General features: G+C 42.0%; 1 protein-coding gene across 1 annotated transcript in view; it reads right to left on the bottom strand.

Moving 5' to 3' along the window:
- Positions 1-24537, bottom strand: part of CARD11 (caspase recruitment domain family member 11) — a 45291-nt gene extending 20754 nt beyond the window's left edge. Inside the window, exons 1-5 of the mRNA XM_057369832.1 lie at positions 24310-24537; positions 4079-4291; positions 3330-3467; positions 2372-2697; positions 1495-1674 (exon numbers count right to left, since the gene is read on the bottom strand). Coding sequence (XP_057225815.1) covers positions 1495-1674; positions 2372-2697; positions 3330-3467; positions 4079-4291; positions 24310-24322 — 870 coding nt within the window. The 5' untranslated portion in view covers positions 24323-24537. The remainder of the gene's footprint in view (positions 1-1494; positions 1675-2371; positions 2698-3329; positions 3468-4078; positions 4292-24309) is intronic.
- Between the last annotated feature and the right edge of the window lie 250 nt (positions 24538-24787).

Here is a 24787-nt window from a genome sequence, read left to right as displayed (position 1 = left end):
ATGACAATTCTTCACTCCAAGCCCTGCATTCAAAACYCTTTTCTATTAATCAGCTCTCACTGAGCACAAAAATCAGCCTTTTCCAAAGAGAAGGGCCTAAGAAAATATTCAGGGGAATTTTTAAGGCATGCACAGGCTTTGCAGGGCTGTGCTCAGAGAATATTAAACATGCCTGGAGTACCTTGCACCACTGCTTCATTTTCTACACTGTCCAGCAATATAATTCCTTTCAGATTTAAAATCAACAAGATTTCCARAGCAGGTTCCAACATATAATTGCCATCCAAAATTAAACACAAATGGAAGATTAAAAAAGCATWAAATGCCAGCAAGGAATATGCATATTTATTTTTGAAATACTGAGACTAAGTTGGACATTTCAGGGACATTTTGGTTATCCAATATTTCTAAGCATATCTAAAGCATTTCTAAAACAAACTGGTTTAGGTTTATTTATACTTTCACTTAGGAGAATTTCAATCCTATTTTTAGAAATTTCTTTGTTTCTTTAAGTGCTACAAGACCATTTCAAATGATATAAGAGATCCTATATGGATCAGAACTCCCATAACCTTCAATCCCACACCCTTTTTTCAACCTTTGAATTGGATTTGTATTGGAACTAAGAATCATTAGGCACTGCTAGAGGCTACAGCCATTTCCAAAAGGCCTTCTATTGATAATTTTAAAGTGTCACTTTAAAATGCCACAAGCCTTTTCCAACAAAGTGCTGAGTAGTCTCACAAATATCCTAATATTTGGCTAAGCTCTTCACAGAGGAGTCCTAAATGTGCTGCAATCATCTGCCTTCCCTGCCTGCTCAAACACAGCTTAGTGAAGCTCCCTGTGCAAGTTACAGCAGGTTCTACAGGGTAYCCTGGTGCTCAGTGACCACAAAAGTACACGAATCTTTATTACCCTGAGCTTCATTAAAACCTTCTGGCAAAGATATGGTGACAGCCTAACACAGGGTACACAGAGCCACTGTCAGAAATTTCTGGGCTGGCTGTTTAACACAGCTTTGTAGTGACAGGCTGCTACAATGTTCAGAAATTAAACCCTGCGCTCTGGGAAGAGCCAATTTCTCATGTACATTTGTTTTTTTAGAGGGCTATTTTTGTAGAACTCCTCCTCACACATGTGAGGAGTACAGGGAGCACTGCAGACAGCTGGGAGATGTACAAGCAGCCTTCTGTTTGCCCAAACTTTGCCCTTCTGCTGCTTGTAGCTTTGCAGGCAGAGGTTTCAGCCAACACTCCCTGCACTGTAAGTGGAGAATGTGTGRGTTTGAGGTGAGGAGCAGCAGCAGAGACCACACCACCTCCTCTTGTCCATGGGCACCAATTTCCCTGTCACACACTCAGCTGTCACCACCCTCCTCCAAACACTCAGATCCCCAAGGACAGCCTCCAATGCTGAATCCATTCTCTGGGTAAGCAGGAGGGGTAAGCTGAAGCATYAGGGATTTTAAAAGGCAGAAATCTGCTTTCATACCTGAATGATGGACTGTAACTCCTGGATTTTAGTCTTCATCATCTCATTTTCCCGCTCCAGCTCCAGAACCTGYTCCTTTTTGGGTCTGTTTTCAATATCATTTTTCAGCTTCAAAGACTGGTTCCTCTCCAGCTTGCACTCCTCTTCCACCTTGTTCAAGCGATGCTTGAGCTGGTCAATCTAGAGCAGTGAAAAGGAGAAAGAGGAGAGGAAGGGAATCCTTCCTRGCTCTGACATTYAGTGCTCTGGAAAAGCTCTCMCTTCCAGGTGAAAATGTAGGTGGTAAAAATARCTTAATCTCTGAATGCTAACAAGGAGTAGATAATTGGGTGTTGAATRTCCACAGCTGAGCTGATGAAATCCCAAGTACAAACCAGCTACAACTCATATCAGCTGGTTGTGAGCTTTTAGAGAACACCTGGACTAAAAAAAAGTGGCACATCCTCAATCCTCCAATAAACAGAGAGAAATAAAACAGAATGAACACTTCAGAGGCTGTGATTTTTGCACACGAACTATTTGGATCAGGAAAAACAGGAGAAAATTCAGGATATCTTTCTAAATAAACCCCCAGCAGATGTAGTGCATGCCTGAATAACTGTACCAAGGCATTCCTAGCCTAAAAAAGCTAAAATTATGTTTGCAGCAARAAATTATGTTTTAAATTATAGTTGTACTTGTGTTCTGTTCTGTTAATCCATTACCTGCCATTAATACACATCCCTCAGCTGGCATTTCTGCAGAGTGATGCCTCCAATCATCTGGACAAGCAAAGCAAATGAGAGCTCCACACCTTTCTGCTGTCTCCTTTTCTCAGATGCCACCAGCAGCCTCAATTGCTGCTCCTGCCCAAAGCACCCCAGAGCATTTATCTCACCTCCAACTGCAGGTCTCKGCTCCTTATCACAGCCATGCTCTTCTCGTCACTCAGCTGGGCATATCTCATGGCCAGATTGTAGTTCTCATCTTTCACCTTGACCAGCTCATCGTTGTAATTGTTCCTCTCCTCCTTCATCTTGTTGTATCTCTCCTGGAAGGTCAGCAGCTCTATCTTGTTGAGTTTTAGCTGCTTTCTCTCATCCTCCAGCTGGCGTGATTTGGCCAGGAGCTCACAGCGCTGCACGTCTTTTGTCTTCACTTGCTGCTGGAGCTTGATGATCTCGTTCATTAGGAAATGGGTAAGGCCTTCRTGTCCTTCCTCCACTGGAAATGTTTGAACAGCTTATCAATGCCTAGTAAAGTACCTTATTTAAGTTATTTTATTAATAGGTAGCATCAACACAACTCAGTAAGGAACAAATGGTCCAGAATAMGTACAGAGGTGCAGGATTTGCACAAATTCATRCAMATCTGTATGTCTAACTGGGAGCAGYACAAATATTAYACAGCACACTGATATCAGAATCACAATATACACATATACAGCTTGTCTGGATAGAATATGAAGCCTTTACATTTTTCTTGTTTATCTGAGCCTGTGGAAATAGCACAACCTTTGTAAAATGAATCTGTACAATTAATCTGAATGCTTCAAATGTGCTGCACATGTGTGGGTCATCAGTGTAATTTAGCCCACTGTTCCAAAATAGCTTCTCTGGAGATTTCTGCTAATGCCTATCATTCCATTTGAAGCTTTTCAGCTTCATTCAGACAGCTGGGATATCTTTTTGCTTTATCCATTACCTACTACATTTTCCTTTGAAGGGGACTGAGAAGCATGTCACAACAAGATTAGCTTTTATTTCCACTTCATGTCTGAAAAAAAAAAAACAACCCAAGCCAGTCTTCCAGATAGTCCTTTCTTCAACAGGCTCTTTGTGATTGATTCTACTCACCAACAATAGTGGAAAATCTCCGTGTAGGTTCTTTCCCTGTCACCAGTTTGTAGAGTTCAGGGTAGTAAAACTCCAGGCTCTCCAAGAASACCACGTAGCCCCTCTGGCCCTTGGTGTGGAGGATGTCCAGCAGCCGGCCTGGGAACAGACAGCAGAGAGGTGACACATCAGCCCCAGCAGCAGCAGGAGAGAAGAGCCCATCCCTAGAGTCAGATCTGCCTAAGGTTCATCTGTGCCACAGCAACGAGCTGTGCAAAATCCACCTGATTAGCTGAGTTCAGCTGAGCCCAGAAAGTAGTGCCACAAATTCTATATGTTTGTGCTGATTGTTATTCTGAAGGAGAGTGGGCAAAYTGGTCTCTGGAACAGAAATTTTAAAGGACAAGTTATTCAGGGCAGCCTTTACCAGGCAAGGATGGCAGATCTTTCAGTGACAAATCATGAAGAACTGCAAGAACAGCTGAAAGCTGCTCCTGGAATGGCACTGGCTGCTGCTTGTATTAACTGAAATATTCACCAAGGCTTTGATAGGAATTTGAGCCCCACGAGCTCCAGTCTGCACAGCATTGGGAAGAGTCTTTGTTATCAAAATAGCAGCAGCAGAATTCTGCCTCACTTTAAACCTCCTGTAAATAAGATATAGGGTTTCCATCTGATAATCTGTAACTTGATAACAGGCTCCCTCCAGACTTAGCAAAGCAAAGCTGCTCGGGCAGAGATGCAGATGGAGCCATAGACCAGTWAATTACCTGCTCTGTTAATTTTGGAGGGCAGCATAAGGGAGTTGAGCACCTCATCCTCATCCTGCTCGTCGATGACTTTGCACTGCCGTAGGTAGGGGGTCAGCTTGGCCGGGTTGATGTAGCGGCTCAGCATGTGCCTGTTGCACTCCACGTTCTCCCACAAAGCCTCCTCCTCATCTTTCAGGGTCTCCAGGCAGTCATCCATCTCTGGTTCTGCTCCTTAACCAGGGAAACAATCAGCAAAGGAACACCTAAGCAGGACAGCTTCARTGCTGGAACTGCTTTGAGCTTCCATGGGATGGGACGAGCTCAGAACCGCTCCTGACTAATGCAGAATTTGCCCAATATTGAAGGTATTAGAGATGCAACCTGTCCACAGCTCATCTGGGAATTCACAGAAATGCCATTTCGAGCCTGTGAACTATTGCTCATCACTCACCAGTGACCAACCTGCACTCAGCCACCTCCACTGARGTCTCTCCAAGTCACAGCATCCCTCTGCTCAACAGAGGCACAGTGCAAGGCAAGAAGRGAATGAACCTGCAGAGCTCAGAGCAAAGACAAATCCTGGCTGCAGGCAATGAAGGCTTTTATCCTCACCCCTCTGCTCCTCACAGCTGAACCTGCTCAGATGTGATGAGCCAGCACCTGTAAGTGGTTACACACATGAAAAGTTGAGTTCAGGTCTAGTTGTGGGTGGAGTGAGGGGTGTAAATGCAGGCACCTGGGAGCTCAGACCTTGCCTTTCCCCGCAGGAGAGGGCAGGTAACAGCACTGTACCACTGCAGTCTGAAAATACTCTTGACTMATGCAAATGTTGTCACATGGTTTCTGAGTGCTTGCAAAGCAATTTCCTGCCAGCTCCTAATTTGTACCCACCTCATTAGAGAAGGTTACATGGCAGGCTACAGTGAAGCAGGAAAACTTGTACTGAAGTCAAAATTAAAGAAACTAAAAAAAACACCCTTTCCTTCTCTATTTTGTAATAAATATTAACCTTTTAACTGGTACTATTTTTGCATTCTAGCTTTCACAGGGCCTTGTGATCTAGGTGGCACGTGGAACATAAGCTTCTATTTCAAGTTCAGAGACCCTGGTGGATGAAGAATATGCAGTTCTTGGCTCATATGAGACGAGAGCTGTGCTTTATGAGGCTTTGCTGGTAATCAGTAACCAAAGACCTCAAAAGCAACATGTTGTTTTCCTCAGCTTTCAGCTTTAGGAACTGCAGTTCAGCCTGTGTTACACCGAGCATCCCTGGGCAAAAGCAGCTCSTAAACTGCATAGCCAAGGGCTGTTAATTCCTCATTTTGAAAACTAAAGCCAAAAGTGCTAATCTGCTAAATAATGTGTTTGYCAGTGTTCTCACATAATGAAATACAGAATATTCCTACAAAAACAATGCATGCTCTCTGTTCGATGCTTTTAAAGCTTTCCCAGTTTGTCAAAAACCTTAGTCAGGGTTTCAATATCTCAATGAGAAAAATTTGGATGGTTCTTCATTGTATGGACAAGTTAAGGGAGCATTGCCAGGGGCTTTGTTCTTTTGCTGTACTCCAGCAGAGTTCTTTTCTTTGCAGTTTCACATCCTGGGAGCCACTTATTCCATGTTTGCTTTGATCCATGTGGATTCATCACTCCTGTGCTGTTACATATTCTGGGAGAGACCACAGTCCTCAGAGGGCCAGGAAGACAAGGCAGGCTCAGTGGAATTGAGAATGATGGGGACAAGGCTGTAGTTAGGGGAAAAATCTCCCTGAACTCCACACTGGCTGGACAAAATTCTCATTGAGTGCCAGGATTATGTGATAAAAATGATACTGCAGCAATGAGGAGAATAAAGATAAAACAATAGAGAAGAAGTTTTACAAAGCAGGTTGCAGCGGGAGGAAAGCTAAAGGTGAAAGAGCTTCATCTGAAGTCCTCACACATTCTCACGACCCTCACTCTACATCACTTATTCTGGAAGTAGCCGTATTTCACTTCAAAGGTGAATTTACCAAGTGCTACATAATTGGAGAAGCTGGACTTTGGGGAATAGGAGGCAGTGAAGCAGAAGGTCACACAGTCCCTCAGTCAGCTCACAACCACAGCCACCTCCTGCAGCTGAACAAAGGACAGTCACAGGCCCTTTAATTTCTGGGAGCGTACCAGGGAGATCAGGGATGGACCTCAGAGCGCAAAAGAAGCACTCGCCTAAATTTCATAAAATGCAAGATATCTTGTAATCTGCTGCACTGAACCAGAAATTATTGCACACTGTCAGCAGTTCCCTCAGGACATTAGTAAGGGATTTCTCCACTAAATGATTCAAAGAAGAGTTCACTCATCAGCGTAATTCCCAACATGAATATGCTTTTTTCTTTTTTTACCTGACATTAAAAAAAATCTTTATCAAATAGTCCCTTGTGTACGGGTGTAATACATCCATACTGTTATTTTGGGGACATAATGTTTAATGGGAAAGTAATAACTATATTGCATGAGTGGCTCAGAATTTTAAGAGGAGATTTCTRGTTCCAGCTAAACACAGTCTATTATCAGGAGCCAGCCCTGAGAAATTTAGGAATGTCATGAAGGAATGTCAGACTGCCCCTTTTGCTGTCTCCTTTAGAATTCCACCTTGGAAATGCCCTGTTAGAGGCAGAGCTGAGCTCTGTCCATCATCTCCCAGGGATGTGAAAAGGTACCACTGCTCCCTCCTGGAGCTGAGGTGTTGCCTTTGTTGTGGTTTTTTTTTGTGCACAACTCCCATGGAGCTCCTGTGTCCTGTGGAGCTGTTCCAGAGAAAACAGCAATGAACAGCTGACATTAGTGCASAACCCCTCCTACTAAGCAAATAATTCTTTGATTTAGTATTTAATATAATGTTAAATAGGAAAAAAAATGCTTGCCATTGGTTGAAATTTTGGTGTGCTGGTCAAAACCCCAGATGTAACAACTGAAACKCAGTGGGAAACCAATAAAGGTCTTGTATTACTGGCTTTAATTTTAGAAGATTTTTAGCAGTACATGCATTTTCTAGGCATTTAATAGCCCTTATTCCCTGCTTCTGTCCTTCCTTCCTATGATGATATTGCAGAAAAGTTGTTTTCACATATRAAATTAAAAATGACAGATTTAAAATGTTTTCAAATGTGTAATCGCTTATTTAAKCTGATCTTTATTACCATTATCTACTTTGTGATTCCAACACCTCTCGAGCTGTAAACTAACACATCCAGGAGCTGTGATATGTCATAGGAATACTATAGCATCCAATATAAATCACAGGTGTGAAGTCACAGACTTGGACTGACTTCAACAGACATTAAGCAAAAAGAAATCAGAAATCACCACCGCCGTTCAAAAATTGCTCTCCTGCTGCTCCTTTCAGTAGTTAGTATACAAAATAGCTTTTAACTGCAGGAGAGCTTAATCCAGTAATAATCTCAGCTAGCTGCATCAATTTCAAAGATCTCTGGAGTTGCAGACAAATAAAGGAGAGAATCCCTTTTCACATGAAAAGGAACACTCTGCTCCCCTCGTCGCCTTTTCTCTCTCAGGGACTATCCTTCTGCTGGCTGGTACACACAAATGAAGGGTTCTAGATGTTTGCTGGTTTTTTTTTTTTGCTGGTGTATTTTTCAGCTGAACAAATCACCTTGCAGTTAAAGCTGCTCTCTGCTCTCACTCAGACTCCACACTCTCATATGTCAGTGACACTCTCCACTGATCAAGGGAATAAAGCCTGCAGGCTTCAGACCCAGGGGTGCTATAAAGTGCTCATCACCAGGTCACATCTAAAGCTTCATTTTTGTTTTTTTCTGCTTTGTTTGATGATGGTGCAGAAATTAACCCTTCAGCTGTTTAATTTATTTTCATCCTCGTGCTCTCAATTCCTGCCAGCCTGTCAATACTCAGGAATTGCTACGTAGTCGGCTGCAAATGAAGCTTTCCGCTCATGTTTCTGATTTCCTGATATCTCCTTTGTGAAATATGAAAAAAGGATTTTGTCTTCATGCTGAGAAGCAGAAGAAAGTTGATTTTTGAAGARGCAATATATTGTCATGTTTTGGATTTCTGCATTTGTCACAGATGTTCACAGACTGGCAGTATTTAAAAAGAAACCACAGCACACAAAATGTTTTGCATATTCTAAGTTAATAAGAACAGCATTTTATGACAAATTCTAAGTATGAAAGAATCACACATAATCACCATRATTTAAACCATAAATAAAGATAAAAACAACATCCTACAATTGTGTATCTAATTATCCTCAACATTTTGAGGGTGTTGTTCTACATCCTCTTGCTCTGCACATCTCCAGATTCCGTGGGGCAATGTYTTTTCTCCCTGCAGTTTGTACAGCMCCYCACATGACAAAGTGTAACAACYGGGTGATTTTTCTCAAAAGCTGCTTCTCTGGATATGTGYAGATTTGCAATATCAGAGAACCACAAAACCACAAAGGGATTTAGAGCTATTTTTACTTTTAGAGGAAAGTCACAGTTTAAAGTGTGATAAGGAAATTATATTCCTTTGCTTAAGGACAGGAGAGCTCTGTGTGCCCTCCAGGCTTTCTGAAATGCTGAATACCAGCGGTTTCCAATTATGTTGGCTGCTCTCTGGATGTTCTGTGGTACTGAAAACCACTTTTAAAAGGCTTAAACATTGATAAAGAAGACTAAATTTGCTTACCTATCCTGGCAATTTTTTTCGATACAGATGTCTAAATCCAGACTCCCAAAGGAGATGAGACAGTGTCTTCATCTGCCTGCAAGAATTTGCACTTTATATCCATTTTTTCTACCTCAGCATCCCCACCTGAAATCAAGGCTGGCAATGGATATGTTTATGACAAGGTAGGACTTGTTAATTAGCGACTGCAAAGCACATGGAACCACTGAGATGGAAAGTCCCCAGAAAAAAAATATTTATTATTAGTGCAGTTTTATTATTTCAGACTTTTCAGGCCTCTGAAGACTTTGTGAAGGCAACAGCTCTGCTGAGTGGGCTGGGCTGTATTTCTGGTTTGGTGATGCACATGAAAAGAACCATTCTGTGTATTTCAGAACCCCTTCTTTATACAAGAGATTCAACCAGCTTACTTATTTCAACAAAATATAAAAGAAAAAAAAATAGAATAAGAGATACCAAAGAAATAGAAGAGCAAGAAGCTTTAAACACAAAATAGGATTATTTTTGCACAAAGATGTCCTATTCAATTCAATTGAGTCAATCTTCCTGTTCCACACAGCCTACAAAAGAAACCCCAASCAGCAGCAGACCTGCAAGGCTCAGGGAGGTAAAGCTACATCTTCAGTACTCCCATTTTCTGAACAGGAGAGAGGGAGAAGGAAGCAAACCAAACTCCCCAGCTGGTTCAGAGAGCTCTGGATTCATCTTCACCTGGCTTCAGGAGAAAGAAAATTCCATTTATTTTCCTAACTATAAGCTCAACAACCAAATGAGAGAAAAAAGAAAAGAAGAATTCTAAGATGTTACATTCATTCAGTACTTCTCCCCTCTGAAAAAAAACAAAACCAAACAAGCAACAGAATAAATCAGAGATTTGTGTCTAAATCACTATTCCTGTCCTAACAGAAGGGATTCAGAAGAGTTAATACTCTTGGAATTCTCTTTAATTTTTGCTTACTTTCCAAAGAGCAGATCCATATAAAACTTCATCTCAGAAAGAAGAGAAAGGGTAACTCACACATAAAGCACAGATCAATTATTGGTGTTGTCAGGACACCCATCAGTTTGCTTRGAACCACCTAAACCAGAAAACATTGTGTGCAGCAGAGACAAATTTCCAATATTGCAGGATAATATTGCCTAAGAGCTGAGTAATGAATGGACTGAATTCCACACTTACCACATTGAGCTTTTGTGTGTTTTGAAATTGCAAATGAAATTCTGTACAATTCCTACCACTTTCTGCAGGAAAGCACTATTTTCACAGTAAGAATGTTATTTTGCCCAATGCAATACTGTTGAAAAGACCCCAAATCAGCGCAGCAATGCTCCTTAGGATGCTGTAATGATGTTGATTCCATAAATGCTGAGATTTGAGCTTTCCTATTTCCACCCCACTGGAACTGTCTGMTCTACCTCTTCCTCAAGTGTGGCAGCTTCAGAGGCTCGGAGCTGCCATCCCCTGATGTCACAGGAAGGAAATGACTCATTTTGCTCAATGGCCAASTGACAGCAGGTCCTGCTGCCTCCAACAGGCAGCAGCCAATCGGCTCTGGGGGTASAACACACATTATTGATAATAAACAAAGACAATGGAAAAATCCTCCCCTGCAAATAGGTGAAACCATGTTTTGACAACTGTCATTTTTCTGTGTGTCACTGTTTCCTACAAACAATGAAACTCCTTCCAGATACGGTAGCAACACACATTTTAAGCACTGCTGAGAGAGGAGCAAATTTTGGGGCTGGATTCATGTGACCGTTTTGAATTAGGTATGAATTTAGAAATCCAGTTCCTMTCTAGTGAATGGAAAATGCTCTGTTTGAAACACTTCATTCACCATTTTATACTACCACCTTGMAACACTCTTCAAAGATTGGTTTCCAGCCACCCCGAATAATTTGGGTTCCCTCTGGAATCCATGGGAGAGAGATGTGTCCTCCTGATGTCAAGATCTACACTGGTATTATTCTGTTTTCACACACTGTTTGAGAATCTGATACCCAGGTTTCAGAAATTATCCAGTGCTAATATACGTAAAAATAAATGAGAAATGAAAGATATGAACAAGGAGAGATGCAGGAAAAAAAAAGAGGTGAAGAGAGGAGAGAGACATGAGATTTGAGGGTGAAAAATGGTGAGGTCAAGGGAAAAGGAAATACAAAAAAGGGAACAGGAAAGGAAAAAGAAAGTTAGAGAAAGAGGAACTCAACAGAATGAAAGTGAGGAACAGAAATGCGACAGAGATGAGAACAGGAATAGCTTTGCTGAAGGCAAAGGCAATGAGTGTGAGGTGTAAAGCAATTGAAGGAATAAATAGGGAAGGACCTTCCACAATCCTGGAACATTGGAAATCAGTGTTAATTCTRAGCATGCAAATCAAGATAATGGCACAGTAATTAAAATAAATAATTTACCACAGGACTTTAGTGCATCTATTTTAAAGGCTTTGCAAAGTAGCAGTGGAGAGCTGAGTGCCTGACATTTAATAAATGCTTTAATCTACACAWGCTCCCTCCTGTTCCGCATGGTGATGAGGAGGGCAGCAGAAATCGCTGCTCTAACCCAGTACAAATATGTTTATATTGCTGCCCTTCTGTTCTGGAGCATCACTACTGACACCAGCACTTCCTTTCTACTAAAGTGTGCTAAAAGCCAAGATCTAAGAAAGCAGCTGTCATCCTGGGCTGCAGAGACTCATGAGAATGCTGGGCCAACAAACGCCTCTCAAGTCATTACTGGGTCTTAGGTTAATTTTTTCTCTAGACTGACTCACTTTGTTTTTACAATTGATAATGAGATTCTCACCAGCTCAGGAGGAGGAGGAGGAGGAGGCACAGATGGGGGCAAGTCCTGTGTGTTTAGGAGGASTCCTGAATTAAAAATTCAAGCTGCCCAAGGATGCAAATGGCTTTGATGAYGGTAGGTTAGGTCCCAGTAAATGTGTGCTCAGATTACAAACCCCAGCACATTCTTTGGTACAGAGAGCCACTGTTTGTGAGGGGTTTGTGCAGACTGAGCTACACAAGAACCTGCTAAGGACAAAGGTTCATTAACTGGTACATGTGAAACCCACACAACCCTGGCACAGACAGCCTGATTCTTATCTGTGTTGTTAACATTTCACTTCCATTAATACAAGTCACATCAGGAATAGAAAAAGGATTGTAGCTCTGCCAAACAAAACTCCTACTTGGTSTGTTTCTTGAAAAAATTGTCACTTTCTACGAACTCTTACATTACAGAGGTTGAAAAAAATAACAGGGAGAAGAACATCTTCCACCCAGTCAGATAATGACCCTCTGCAGGTGATACTCTCATCTCCAGGCAGTCAAAGGATAAYGCAGAATGCATTCGAGGAGAGGACTGCACTCAGTTAAACAATCTCCAAATTCGGAAACAACTGACAGTAAATGTGTAGGCCATTCTTAAAACAGAAAAGGTCACACTCCAATCTTGCATACTGTCAGATAATCTCACTGCAATTCACCATGGCCCAGAAAAGTTTGAAAATAATATTTTATATAGCAGGTTTTATATCATAGTAGRAAAATAAGACACAAACCTGTATGAAGAATGAGAGAATATTTGGAGTTGGAAGGGACCCACAAGGACTGTCCAGTCTGACCCCTGTCCCTGCACAGACACCCCAACAATCCCACTCTGGGGATCCCAGGGAGTTGTCCAAATCCTCCTGGAGCTCTGGCAGTCTTGGGACTGTGCCCATTCCCTGGGGAGCCTGAGCAATTTAGAACCTTTCCTAATATCCAACCTAATCCTCCCGCGACACTGCCCCAGTGCTAAAGAATCCCACAGCTGATCAAAACACACCAAATACAGAGAAAGAACAAATAAGAAGTCAACTCTCATGACCCTTCTATTAAGATCAACCTTAACAAACCACTCCAAACACATGAAAAACAACCCCCCTGCAAACAGTTTAGTGCTCTACAAGAGCAGCATGCATTGACTGTGATGGCAATATGATTCAGTTAAATGTCTTAAATACTCTGCAAAGGTATAACAGCTCCCTCCCAGCTCTGTGAAGAGTTACCCATTCATGTTTAGCTTCTAATTTCCAACAATATATCCTGTTGGGTCAAACACTGTCCAGTCTTAAAAAGGTGATGACTCCCATGGTTCACATAAACATTTTACTCATATTATGTAAATGCATAATGCTTATGTTGATAGGAACAGGTATCTACACCTTATTCCATTGCTTTAAAATTCCAATTTTAAAGAACAGGCTGCTCTCCTGTAGAGTGGAGCAATGTCATACATACCTTACACAACCARCAGCTCACTGGAAGAAGTGATCTTCACTGCCAGCCACAATCTGCCATGCTCCTGGGTGCTCTGCTCGTTGCTCAGATCCTTGAACCTTGCTCAGAGCTGCAGGAACATCTCAGCCAGCAGCACACAACACACACAGAGCACAACTGGATGCCACAATAAATCACAGCAGCCTGGCCTAGGAAGGGCAAACACCCACCAGGAATCAGAAGGAGCTTGATATTTCACTCCTTTCACACGAAGTGCTTGTTTCATGAATAGATCTCTGCTTGTGCTTTCCGGTCACCTCCTCTTCTCGCTGTGCCCTCTCTTTTGTCCCCAGTGTGGTGGGAYTGTGTCACAGAGCTCCGGAAACCTACACCCACCGTCCTCTCTGTCAGACTTACACTCTATTTATAGCAGGCACAAAGGTGCTGGGGGCTGCCTTTACTTCCCTTTTCATCTGAACAGAGTTTGTGGGCAGCTTTTAAATGTGACACTGCTGCTGAGGAAAGTCTTGGAGGAAGTGCTCCCGCAGCCATGAAGACCTGGGGGCTCTGGATGGAGCAGGAAAGGCCTGAGGACCACCTCMAACAGCTCCTTTTTCAGCAAAAAACCCAGCTGGGTTGGTTTCTGTAGCCATTCCCTGTCACCAAAATGCTGCAATTAAGAGCAGGAAAGCAATCTCTGGAAAACAGAGAGACAATTCACTCTCCATCTTGCAGAAGGGCTTCTGTAAGTCACCTCTAGAGCAATCTAAAGGAAAAATGGTCTGTTTGTACATTGTCTGTCCATTATTTCTGTAGTGGTAATGTCTCCGTGACCTTGTCTTGCTGTCTTGGGGAAAAGATAGTGCRAAATACTTGGCAATTCCGTATTTTCTAAGCTCAAAGCATTGCAAGGAGGAATTAAGCATCTTCTGTTGCTCTCTCCATAACTAAGCCCATTGCTCTGATGATAGAGAATAAAATACTGTAAAGCTTTCATGTGAAAAATTYATCCCTGAAGAATTGACTAACCATGGGAAGAGACTAAACTCTGGTCTCATCAGGAAACTCTGGCTGGTTCAGTTCATGGTTAATGTGCATTTTTTTTTGAAAAGTCTGAAGAAACAAAGTACTAAAATAGCAATAAATCTGACTATTTGTCTTCACCTGGTGTGGTTCTTGACCATGAGTCAAAGTAAAAAGTATGAGAATCATATTGAATCCTCCTGCTGACTGTGGAAATAAATATTTGTGAAAATAACAACTGTAAAGTGATGCCAGAATTACATTCCATCTGTGACCATCCAGCCTTTAAGGATGGGAAACTGCTGTTAAAACAACATCTACAAAAAATACCACAAAAGCGAGATTTGCAGGAATTTTTGCACCCAAACCCTGATCTTCAGGAGATGTTTAACAGAACAAAGGGTGGAAACCAATCAAAATCAGGGGAAACTTGTTTTATTCTCCCATCTCATGCCTTGAARCACAATTGCTGACAACAAAACCATTTGCAGAATGTGCAGAAAAGCCTTTGTTTTAAATGCAGYGTTGCATTTGTGTCTGAGGTGAGGTTGCACACACGATGAGCAAACACCTCCCACGCGTGAGGATTGATTTCCCCTATTTCTCATTCCTACCCAAGGGCACAGCTCGTAATTAGGGTCAGATTTTCTAAGAGCACAGGTGGTATTTAGGCACCAGAATAAATGGCCAGATTTTTGCAAGCCTTGCCTCGGAGTGAGGGATAAGGTGCTGTTATGAATCACGGGGTTGCTGAGCGTTAAGCGCTTTTTAAAATCAGGGATTCTGTACGCACTTAAATTGAAGCTGAGCGCTTTCAAAAAYCTTCTCACAACTGGAACATTCTTCAAATTCTAAGTATTGGAAAAATGGGCCTTTAAAGTTTTGTGAGGTGCTAATTTTTACCTGAATAAGGAACTGCTCTCTATAGCACCCATAAATCTGGCTGGCAGCAGTATTTAAGTAGTTCTGGTTTTCTCGTGYTGTAGAAACTCTCCAGCAGTGCACATTCCATGGGGAAGAGGGCAGGTGCTGTGTGTCAGTGCTTACCTGTTAATTCTAACCCTTCTGAAGCTGGGAAATAAATATTTTCCCAGCTAACAGGTGATGACAGACTCTGCTGATGCATCAATCTCTTTCCAGCATATTATGTCCTGCCACAACTGAGATTTTAAGAATTAAATGAAATTTTAAGCTTTGAACCCTCTGAGACATAATAAAAGAAGGGCTCTTTCTACATGACTAACAGTATTTCTTTCTACRAGGAGCCAAAACAAATTTATTTTTCTTATGCTCAAAAGCTAATACAGTGTAGAAACTGTATGAGGTTTTAGATTAGACTCTCCTTTCATCATTAGTTGCTCTATTTATCTTTTTTTTTCAAAGCCGGTGAGTTCAGCCTTGCAGACTCCATGCTGCTGACTCAGCTAACTGAGCCAAAACTCATAAAAATCTATTTAAAAAAGGTCCAATGATTTTATTTTCTAATCGTAAATATGAAATTTAATTAGCATCTCATTGCTAACGAAGTCACCATGGAAGACRAGACTGAGGAATTAAGCACAGGGATGGAACAAAGCAACTGTTATGCAGGAGCCAGTTTAACTCCTGCTTTTCTGCACTCAAATTTCAGATTTTTTAGGAATGATGAGCTGTGTTCACAGGTTTCCTTCTCTGAGGGCAAGTCCCTTCTATCCTCTGAGCCAGTAATTACTCCAGCATGATACCCCATCATGYGAAATACAAAATAACAACAGATAAGGTTCACTCTGGATTAGAAAATGAAGCAARGCAGAGCAAGTTGGATCTGAATTCAAAATCCTGTTTTGTCATAAGCTACTCAGGTCAGCAAGTGTTTCAAATCCTGTAAAAGCAATAGACTCATCAAATGGGAAAAGAACTCTCATTATTCTCCAGGGTACTGCAAACATCAGAAAGATTAAAGCAATTTTTTTAAACGAAGCATATGGAGAATTTAAAAAGCCTCTTCAAATAGGAATGTGTCCAGCCTTTTCGTTATAAGCATTTTTAGAAGCTGTGTGCTAGGCTGACATCAACACTGAGCTGGTCTTACTGGGTGAATTCTGTTTACTGGGAGCCACCTCTGCCACTTCTCCCTGAGTTCTTGAGGGGTTGGGATCTCTTGCTGGTGTAACCCAMCCAAATCTGCAGGAGGGGATTTCACCAGTGCCTTTCCCTGCACAGCAGCGCAGTCACCTGAGCTGAAAGCAGGGACAGCTCTCCTGGTGCCCCATGAGGTGCCTTGGTGAGAGAATAGAGAACATCACAGGAGAGGGGTCTGGGGAGAGAATACAGAACACAGAGTATCACAAGAGAAGGGACTTGGTGTCGAGTCGAGTGTGTTGGGCAAATGCTGTGGGAGAGCTCTGCAAGGGCTGGGGAACTGCAGAAACCACAAAGCTGAGCTTTCTCCCCACACTCACACTGAAATTGTTCACAGCAATCAGTGTGGGAGGAAGTGTTTACAGGACCTTTCCTGAGAGCTGCTAATTATTAATAATTCCTGGGTTGCTAGAAGARCTTTAGGAGTAACTCTGCGAGTGGGCAAGCCCCTTGGGTGCTTTCAATGACAGCATTTTCTGGGGCAAAAAGCAGTTTATTAGGGCTGGTCCTGGTTATTTATATACATCAGGACAATTTTATATCACTGTCACACGATCTGAGACATGCAATAGCCACACCCAGACATGTTCTCACCAAGGCTGATTGGGGTAACACTGAGCATTTTATCAGCAATGCTGGGGCTGMGAATGGTGAAGCTCAMGTGAGCTGAGAAAGGATCAACAGCTTTCTTCAAACCCCTCATGTACAGTCCCTGGTATCTTCAGAGGAGTGGTGATGGCACTCTCTGTAAATCAGATTTATCCCAGTTCAAATTCCTGATAGAACTCTTTGTTTCTTTCTCATATTTATGATGTCATTTATCCCAGCAAGTTATAAAAGGGAATTAAACTTTCTCACTCCACAGTTAGATGGCCTGAAATGGATCATTCTGGTGAAGCATATTTTTAAAGAACAAGGCAAGTTGAAAGCAATGGCCATATGCTCCTTTTGGAGTCTTCTATGCAAACTTTTAGCACTTAGCCAAAAATGTTGCTGTTCCTTTTCAGGACAGAATGGTCCAGCTGGTGGCTCAGAATCCACATTCAACCATCAGAAGGCACTCACTTCACTCACTGGTTTTTCTCTGGAGGAAATAAGGATTGCTGGCTTGGGCAGGACTCAGCTGTACAATTTCTCTTGGGCTTGTGTAAGGCCAAATTCAATGTAGAGCAAATTTCTGGTCTGAGGTTAGAGAGTTCACTGCCTCCATGGGACAGGAGGGGAGAGGTGGGCAGGAACCATTTCTAGAGACAGATGATAACGTAACACAGAATGCCAGGATGTGGCATTGCTCAGCCCACAGCACAGCAACCTGAACAACCTGGATTACTGCAGCCAACAGTGTGTGTGAAACATTCTCCACAAGAGAAAAGAACTGGAAGAGTATCCCAGATGAAAATCTGACTTTGTTTATAGAGAGTTTGGAGTTTGCTAAAGCACAATGACCCATCTCTCTTTTAAGGCAGATTTTTTTTTTTCCATTTGCTGTGCTTGGTGCATTGCTCCATTTCCTCAGGTCACAAACTGCAGGTGGGTGATGCCCTTACCTCTGAAGTCTCCTGCTCAGACAGGACCTTGCCAGGCACCTTCTCTCGTTTGATGGGACTCCCATGCACAGGCTGGGGACCAGAATGAGAAAGGAGAAGGGAAGGAGATAGTGAACAAGACAAGTGAGGTGAGTCAAACTGGTCAGGCTGAAGGCAGGGAGACCTTGGGATATTCTGTGAGGACCAAAGGAGCAGCAACAAACCACCCTYTGCCTTTTCTCATGTTCCTTCCTTGCAATATTTGAGTGTTCAAATAATTTTCACTGTTCAGTCCCTTTGTGCAGAAACCCTACTCAATCTGTGCTGATGGCATTGGCTATTTAATAGCCAAGATTTTTAAATACATTCRAGATTTCTAATACTATCCTGCTCAAACAGCTTTGGATTTCTGCACTATTATCATGTTGCAATGATGCTGTTGCACTGAGTTTACATTTTTCTGCATTGCAGCACACACTACAGTGCATCAGGAGCCTGTCACTGAATCCACAGCCTTCAAAAGGGCATTCAAATTCCAATCGTTTCTCAGACTGAGCATTTTCCAGTTGTTCTTGCAGGTGGAAAATCCTCCCTGATATTGTATTCTCACATGGCTTCTAAGGCAAATATTGAGGCAGCYCCATGTCCCAGGTGTGCAGCTTTGTCGGGCAGTGATTCAGTGGAGGTGGTGCTGTCAATAGTGTTTAATCCAGCAAAACTGCCTGGATGCTGCTCTCACCGTGGATATGGATGAGTCACAAAAACACCATTCTGTAGWGTAACGCTCCATAGGAAAATATTCAAGTATCACTTTTCCTTCAGGCCACAGACTTGCAGATGAAAAAAACCCAACAGATTCAGCGTTTCCAGCCTTATGGGAAATGTAAAACTCCTTCACTTTTTTTTGAACAACTCAAGCAAGAGGAAAACACATTATTTTCGATCTTGACAGAGAAGTTCAAACATTTTTTGTTTCGTACTACATTGATACCTTTCATGGCATAAATTGCAAAGAAGAAAGAATAAAAGACAGAAGGAAATGAAACCTTATAAAATAAAACATGTTAGTCTCGGGTCTAKCTAAAAAATATATAACTGGAAATATAGTAATATGTTACTGGAAGGATGAAGCACACACAAAAGATTCTTAAACAATTAAATTTTGAGCCTTATTCTGTCTTCCTTTGGCAGGAACTGTGAAGGAAGACTAGCAGTGTAGGAGCAGGGAAGAATCTTACCCTAAGCTTTTTTTTCCCTCAGGAAAAAATCAGCTCAGCAATAATAAAGAAGGTGAGAAAAATTTATGGAATTTTCTATTTTCAGTCACTGCAAATCATTAGTGAAAAGAGTTTGATGATCTCACTAACTACCTCATTATAAACTACAAAAACCATATGGAATGTAAACTACCTTCACATGGTGCTCAGAGACGTGATTTAATGCTGGACTTGGCAGTGCTGGGTTAACAGTTGGACTCAATGACCTTAAAGGTCTTTTCCAACCTAAATAATTCTGTGATTCACAAAAAGCCAAGCAATAGAGATGCAGGAAGCAGATGCTGGATAGACACTGTGACTTGCTCATGTAAAAGACTGGGATGCACCAGCAGAKTTTGGGGAGGATCCACACAAAACYGCAACCCAGGAGAAGAGATTTTTTMAAAACAGGCTCTGTGCAATGGAGCAGTTTGGTCAGTGAGTAGTGTGGGTCACTGGGATCTGAATTGAGCTGTTAAAAGCCAAAAGCCTTCAAGTGATCTTATGAATGTGATAATGTTTCAGTTCATGACCAAAGAGAAAAGTTTCTATCCCCATTTTCACTGTCATTTGGAAATGTATTTGGTGTAAAAAGACTTGAAATACCCTTGGGGTGTTTTCCCACTTTCCTGAGGATTCAGAATCCCCAGAGGGAAATATTTGAAAGGTGTCTTTATTAGTGTTTCAAATCTTGGAGGAACTTATTTTTGTGCTCAAATATATTAAATGTGTGTAACAACCTATTAAGTACACTCAGACTGATTTCAAGTATGGGCACAGCCAGATTGGAATGTTTATACACATATAGAGTTATAAAAATGAAGTGAAAACAATCCTTCAACTGCTAATGATAACCATATATGTACTGCTACCACACAGCTTTTCTGCATGCAGATGGAAAAAAAGATTCTTATCCCATTACAAACAGAAACCTTATGCTGCATTTGGTCTACAAATGCATCTCAATTACAACCTGAGAAAAATTTGCCAGCAAACACCCAGTGCTCAGGAGGCCAGAGGGAATCCTTCCCTTGGCTACACTGAAGCTGATTCCTCCCCTGAACTCCAAAAAAGCCAGCACTGACTTGAGCAAATAACAAGTACCTTGTGTAAGGCCAAGCTGGCCTCAGGGACCAGAACTAACACTTCCCTTAATACCACACCAAGTTACTTCACACCGACAAATTCACTGAGGCAACAATTACTGCAAATAATATCACACGCACAGCTGCATATACATTTATCCTTTTGACAAAACCGGAATGATATAGCATTTCATTTGACATTTCTGATAGATTTCCAGTGAGATTTGACAAATTTCTCTTTCCTCTTGAGCTGCTAAGCAGATTCACTGAAGTAGACAGCATTAGAAAGTAATGCCCCAGCCAGCCCTGAAGATAAAATAGGTTTTGCAGGACTAACATAACAGGAATATTTTCCTCAGCACATGCTCAGCACTGGGAGCAGGCAGTGCACAAGGTGCTGCCAATTTTGGGTGCTATTGGTGATGTACTTTTGTGAGCTGTGAAAAAACCATCCTGCACGTTTGTTTTTTGTATATGAAAGCACAGAGTTCTTACTTACTGGAAAAATGTTAAATGTAATTCATTAAGGTTGTGAATTTATGGTACTCAAGAACTATCACCCTTCCTAGAGCCCAAATATTTGGCAGAAGGTTATGAAGGGAGGTGTTAGAAATCAAAGTTCAGAGAAAACCTTTGTGCGTAATTCAAGTTGGTGTGCAAACCTCAGCCAAGGGAATCCACTGCCCAGAGCTGGGACACTCCCTGACAGGGAATCTGCCAGARCTGCTGTTTTGTCAAACTGCACTTTAAACAGCCCCTGGCACTGCATTCTCCTCTTGCCTGARAGGAGCAGGAGTGAGAGGGTGATATAGGGAGAGAATACAGACGAAAGCAGCAGAGACAACGGAGCTTTTATCACTCGCTGGATGCGTGCCACAGACACCAATTATATAGGTTTGACAGCAACCATTATAATTCCAGAGTCCTTGAACAAATCACAAGCAGAAAGGTTACCTTCCTGAAAATGTTCATTGCCATTAAATAAGTGACCCAGACTGGAGGGTGAAGGCAGCACTTAGAGAAAATTTGGGGGAAGGGTGGAGATGGAGAATCTTATTACATGTAGACTYGAGAAAACCCCATAATTTGTTCTGGAAAAGGAATTGCAGATTCACTGCAGATGCTGGATTCACACCAGTGTTCTGCAAATGCAAATCATACAGACAGCAGTAGCAAAACAGACAAGAGACAAATTTTTTTTTTTCATATCATATTGGCAAAACTTGACCAAACTCTGTGGAGTTTATGGTTTTACCCTTCAGTTTGAAAATCACAAGGCCTAGTTCCACATTTCTTTTAAAGTTTAGATTGCTGTGGAGCCTACTGCCAAAGAAAGCTGCCACAGGTCAAACTCCACCATCAGTTACACAACTTAATGACCATATCTAAGTGAAAGATTCGTATTTCATGAAAGATGTATTTCAATATCAAAGAGGGAGTTGAGACATCTGCTAACTAGTGGGTGGCTRAGGATCTCTATAAATTTCATCCTCTGTGAGCAATCATTCCATATATCTGTTGAAAACTTTCACCAAGCAACCGTATAGAAACCAAGGTTATTTGGTACATGGTATTTTGATTTCTTCAGCACATCCCAGTTAKTTGGGATGCACCCCTCTAGAGAAGGTCCAAATTATTTTTAATTGGAGCAGATACATGCAGTCAGAGGGGTCTCTCTTTTCACCCACATTGAAAGTTTATTGTTCTCTTAACTCAGAGTTAAGTCTAATTGGAAGTAACTATTTGTATGAGAACAGGGAGTCAAACATGTGATTCTGAATTTCTGTTCTGAGGCTGGCTCTCTTGATRCAGCAATTTTCTGAGCAGGGTAGAAAGTTTCCAGGCTCTTTCCTGCTGAAATTTCTCCTCTGCCAGACACATGATTCAAGAAACTGGACATACACACACAAAATCAAATTTCTGTCCCCTTGCAAATGTCACAGCACACCTYTGTCAATGTCCATTTTTACCTCACCACACAGCAAACTCTGTGATGCAAAAGAAAAAGGAGGAGGAGGAGAGAGAGAAAGAAGAGACGTTGTCTCAGCCAATTTATTGCTGGGAGACAGCAAGCCTTTACAAAATGAACCAGTAACAGGGTCAAAAAATACTAAAAAACCAAGGCACAAAATCCACGAGTTTTGTAGAATGACTCAAAGGAATACAAATGCTGTTCCCATCACAAGATGAGTTGCAACAGAGTAAGGAGGAGTCATATTAGACYTGTATGTATRAAATGAGCATCTCTTATTTTATTGTTCTAGTCTTGGGGACTTTTTGCACATTCCGAAAGACAAATATATTTTAATGTATCTGTTTGTGTATTCAGAAGAGAATTCTCACAGCTCAAAGGCCACAGTTTTCTAGCTCTGAATCAGAAAGGAKATCTTATAATTGCAAACATAAAATTTAAGCTCCTTTCACTCATAAGGAGATAGACAATTTGAAAGAGCAGGACAGATCGCTAAGAGAATTCTCCCACATAATAATTCTCTTATTAATTCAGCTGAGTTTAATAAGTGATCCTTATTCAGTTCCCAAAAGACCACATCAGAACATCCGTGGAAATAAATCTTCAGTCTCAATAGTCCTGCTTAAGAAGGTGAGGTTAAAAAGCTTCATCAAAGAAATGTACTTATTTGTCATATCTGATTCAAAGCATACAAATTTAAGCAAAGAGTAATACCAGATATTGTCCTTGGATGCAGTTTTTAGCTATGCCTGATCTTGGTGACTCACCAGTATGTCTGGTATAAAAGACATGAGCTGTTTCCAGATCTGTGGGGCAAAGTTACTCCCACTACAGCATCAGCATTGAGAACTTCTACCTCTGAGACTTGGGATCCCACAGGAATCAACAGGACAAAAGCAATGCCAGTGTCAGCTCAGAAATCCTGCTGTGTGGCAGAAGTTTACTAAGTTTAGTAAAAATATTTACRATCAACTAGAACTATTTTTTACAGTTTTCCACAAGTCATTTTGCTTTGTGCTCTCCCATTTTTTTGATGCACCTTCAGTCCCATGGCTGAGCTCTTTCTCTGCTCAGGTTGCACATTGTGCAGAGGAAAGAGGAGCTGAGAGGCTGCAATACTTCCTCTGGTTCCCCCGCAGGTTGGCAGCAGGGATAGTGAGGCAGCAGAGTAAGCCCATCTGCATCAGCAGTTCCTCCCAGTTCAATGCAATATGAAGATAAAAACAGATAGAGAAAGCTGGTGGAGAGTTGTGGTAAGGAGGTAGGAAGGAGTGGGATGGCARAAAGAGAAGGGATGGAATGCACCAGGTCAGGGCAGGCTGAATTTGTGAGAGGAGGGGAAGATAAAGGGTATTACAGGTGTTAGAAAATGCTGTTTGTGAGACAGAAAGAAACAGAGACAGGATGACAGTGGTTATTTGTTTGAATGACTGAATATGAGCCTGAGCATTGAAAGGAAGCTATGCAAGTGTAAAAGCATCCCAAAAACTGTAAATATGCAAATCCCTCAGATGTCCATGAAAAGGACAGACAGGAAGAGATGTGTGTGTGCAAGGACAGCCCAGGGGAGAGGCAACAGCACTGTGTGTGCAAAAGGAACTTGCCAGGGCAGCAAACMCTTGAGAGTGAAGCTGGAGGAGCAACGGGAAAGGGGAACACAAGAGCAAGGAGGAACTGACAGAGGGGAAGGAGGGAGAGGTGAAGAACTTCATGGAGGATGTACAGTCCATTGCACAGGCATGAAAGAAGGCAGAGGGAAAGGAAAGGAATGAACAGGGGAAACATTCGTCACACAGAAAATACTCTTGATGAAAAAAAAAGGCATGAAAAGATGGTGAAAAAGATAGTAAGAGATACAGAGGGGTGAGAATAGAATTAAGGAAGTGAGAAGAAAAAATGAAAAGGGGAAGAAAACTAAATAAGAAAGATTTTACTAGTTAACAGAAAGCATAAATCTCAGTGAAGAGATTTAAAGAAAGGACTAGAGCATAACACACCGTGGGCAGAACCAGAAATTCCCTGGAGACCAGTGCTGATGATCAGTACTTTATCTCCCATCTCTAGAACTCCACATCAACCCTCTTTCCCAGTGCATGTTTGCACATACAGCTAAAGCCAGTTTGTCTCCCTGAACTCCCAGGATCGGCGCATTCAAAACACCAGACCTGTTGATGGCAAGGAAAGCACAAACAGAACCATTTCCAAAGGAGCTCTTGAAAATCAAGATAAAAAAAGGTGAAAGTGGAACTTTGAGTGATCAGAGCCAGCAGGGAGGTGGAGCTGCTCTGCCAGCTGCTTTCCTTACCTTGGGTGCTCATGAGTGACCGGCTGGCTCTCTGCAGCTGCTGCAGGCTGCGCTCTCTACGTCTCCTCCATGCAATGGGCAGTGTCTCTCCAGGAGCCTTGCAGAGGTTATTTGTGCTCTGCAGCTGGTGAAAAGGAAAGGAAACACAAGGAGTGAAACACCCCCTGGCCCCTAAAGTACAAAAGTTTCGGGAGAATGGGGAATGAAGGMGGCTGGGGAGCTGGTGGCGGAACGGGCAAAGAGCCACACAGAAAGTAAGAAAAAGTGTGTCAGAGACTGGGAGGGGCGGAGAAGGAAAATGCAAAGATCTGACAGGAAACCAGACTATAAATCTGCTTSGGGTTTGAAAAAAACACATTTCTGCTCCCCAGCCATAGAGCCTRTTTGCAAATGACTCTGCAGGCAGGTGACAGCAGAGCCCTGTGCACCGGGCAAGCAAAGAACGGGGCAGAGATGCCCCTTGCCCAGGAAGAGCAGT

Source organism: Malurus melanocephalus, unplaced genomic scaffold (genome assembly GCF_030028575.1).
Source record: "Malurus melanocephalus ecotype Western Australia unplaced genomic scaffold, MMel_1.1 scaffold_115, whole genome shotgun sequence".
NCBI lineage: Eukaryota > Metazoa > Chordata > Aves > Passeriformes > Maluridae > Malurus > Malurus melanocephalus.
The sequence above is the reverse complement of the archived record's forward strand: the minus strand, read 5'-3'. Positions and strand labels throughout refer to the sequence as shown.